The 1703-nt window shown below is 38.8% G+C and overlaps 1 protein-coding gene across 1 annotated transcript; it reads left to right on the top strand.

Moving 5' to 3' along the window:
- Positions 1–6: 6 nt before the first annotated feature.
- LOC105315614 (probable serine/threonine-protein kinase DDB_G0271682) lies at positions 7–1384 on the top strand. Its single transcript, XM_011410324.2, has one exon. The coding sequence runs from the start codon at positions 44–46 to the stop codon at positions 1268–1270; it is 1227 nt and encodes a 408-aa protein (XP_011408626.1). The 5' UTR covers positions 7–43; the 3' UTR covers positions 1271–1384.
- Positions 1385–1703: the final 319 nt, after the last annotated feature.

Below are 1703 nucleotides of genomic sequence, written 5' to 3' on the forward strand. Positions count from 1 at the left end.
AGATATACCAGAATATGTTCGTAGATTCATTCAAGATATTTACATGTGTGTGTATGTTAATCCTGACCTTGATTTGTATGGTGTCAATGATGTTTATGATGATCCTACATTTGATGCTTCTCCTACTCCTGCCTCAGTTAAGGAATCTCGCTCTCTTACTAAAAGGGAACTAGATCATACAAATGAAGAATTCCATCAGCTCAAAAAGTCGTATGAAGACCTTGTTACTAGTTACAAAAATAAAAATGAAGAGTATCGTCAGCTGCAAGATATGTATGAGAATATTAGGAGGAATTTTCAAAGAAAAGAAGACGAGTGCTATCAACTACAGAAGTCTTGTGATGCTCTTGTGACTAGTAATAAAGACAAGGAAGAAAGAATACGCTGCTATGAACAATTAGTTCAAAAAATGGAAGCAGATCAAGCATCAAAGCAAAACGAATTAGCTAGACTTGAGAAAAGTTGGAAGATTAGCTCTGCAGATATTGAGTACAGTAAAACAAAGCTGGGTACAGGAGGATGGGCAAAAGTCACAATTGGAAAGTTTCGTGGGAAAGATGTCGCAGTAAAGAGATTCTATAAAGTACTTTTGCAGCAGAAAGAGCAAAGTAGTCATTATATGGAGCTCCTTCATAGAGAGATCAACACAATGTCTCAGTTGCGTCATCCTAATCTCCTCCAGTTTATAGGAGCTGTGTTAGACCATCCAAAAGGTAATCCTATGATTATCACTGAAGTAATGGATACCTCATTACGGAGTGCCTATGAGAGGAAGGAGCTTACTACTGATCCTGGCTGTAGACCAGTGATTCTATCTATAATGCGTGATGTAGCTGTGGGTTTAAACTACCTACACTGTCTACCTGATCCTATTATTCATCGTGATGTCAGCAGTGCTAATGTACTACTGGAATCAAAGGGACACAACAAATGGAAGACTAAGATATCCGACTTTGGATCAGCTAAACTTGCTCATGCAGCAGTCACAGAAGCACCAGGAGCAGCTGTTTATAGTGCTCCAGAAAGCCATGCTCCTTCTGGAAAAAAGCAAACACCAAAAATGGATTCCTATAGCTATGGTGTTCTCTTATGCGAAGTGATTACATGCCGCTTTCCTGTAACTCCAGGAATATTTGAGACTCTCTCACTGCAAGTCAAAGCCAGCTCACCTCAGCTGCATGAGCTCATAGTTTCATGTATCAATGAAGAACCAGACAAGCGACCAACAATGTCTGAAATAATCGTTGAATTGGATCGTTTTATTGCCTAAGTGGCAACACACTTTATAGTTTATTTACATGAGAACATTTGTTCTATTTTTATACACACATGATCTACAGTTAGTATAGTATTTTGGTTAATTGGTTTGGTATTCATAGTCACACCCCTCCATTAGACACTGAAAATAACAGATCATGGCCAGTATTCTATTGAAAGAGAAGATGGGCTATAGAAATGGTGAAGATCCATTTCAACCTCCATTTTGTACGGTATTCAAAGGAGAAATTTTAGTTCAAATTATTGAGGAAGGCAGATCTTTGATTCTTGAGGGAATAAAATATCGTTCGTACCACGATGAGAGCCGGTGTTACTTTACATGTTGGGCTTTTGGATATAGCTCCATTAATAGGGAAAGAACTGGAGTATCTATTAGCAGTGGAGCCTCCCAGCACACGATTGCAGGAATACCTCAAGTCAGAGGA

Source organism: Amphimedon queenslandica, unplaced genomic scaffold (assembly GCF_000090795.2).
Source record: "Amphimedon queenslandica unplaced genomic scaffold, v1.1 AMPQUscaffold_9238_Cont18803, whole genome shotgun sequence".
Lineage (NCBI taxonomy): Eukaryota > Metazoa > Porifera > Demospongiae > Haplosclerida > Niphatidae > Amphimedon > Amphimedon queenslandica.

What these genes read in the sequence shown, in the direction of transcription:
- LOC105315614 (XM_011410324.2), top strand. Translation starts at nt 44, where the DNA reads ATGTGTGTGTATGTTAATCCTGACCTTGATTTGTATGGTGTCAATGAT.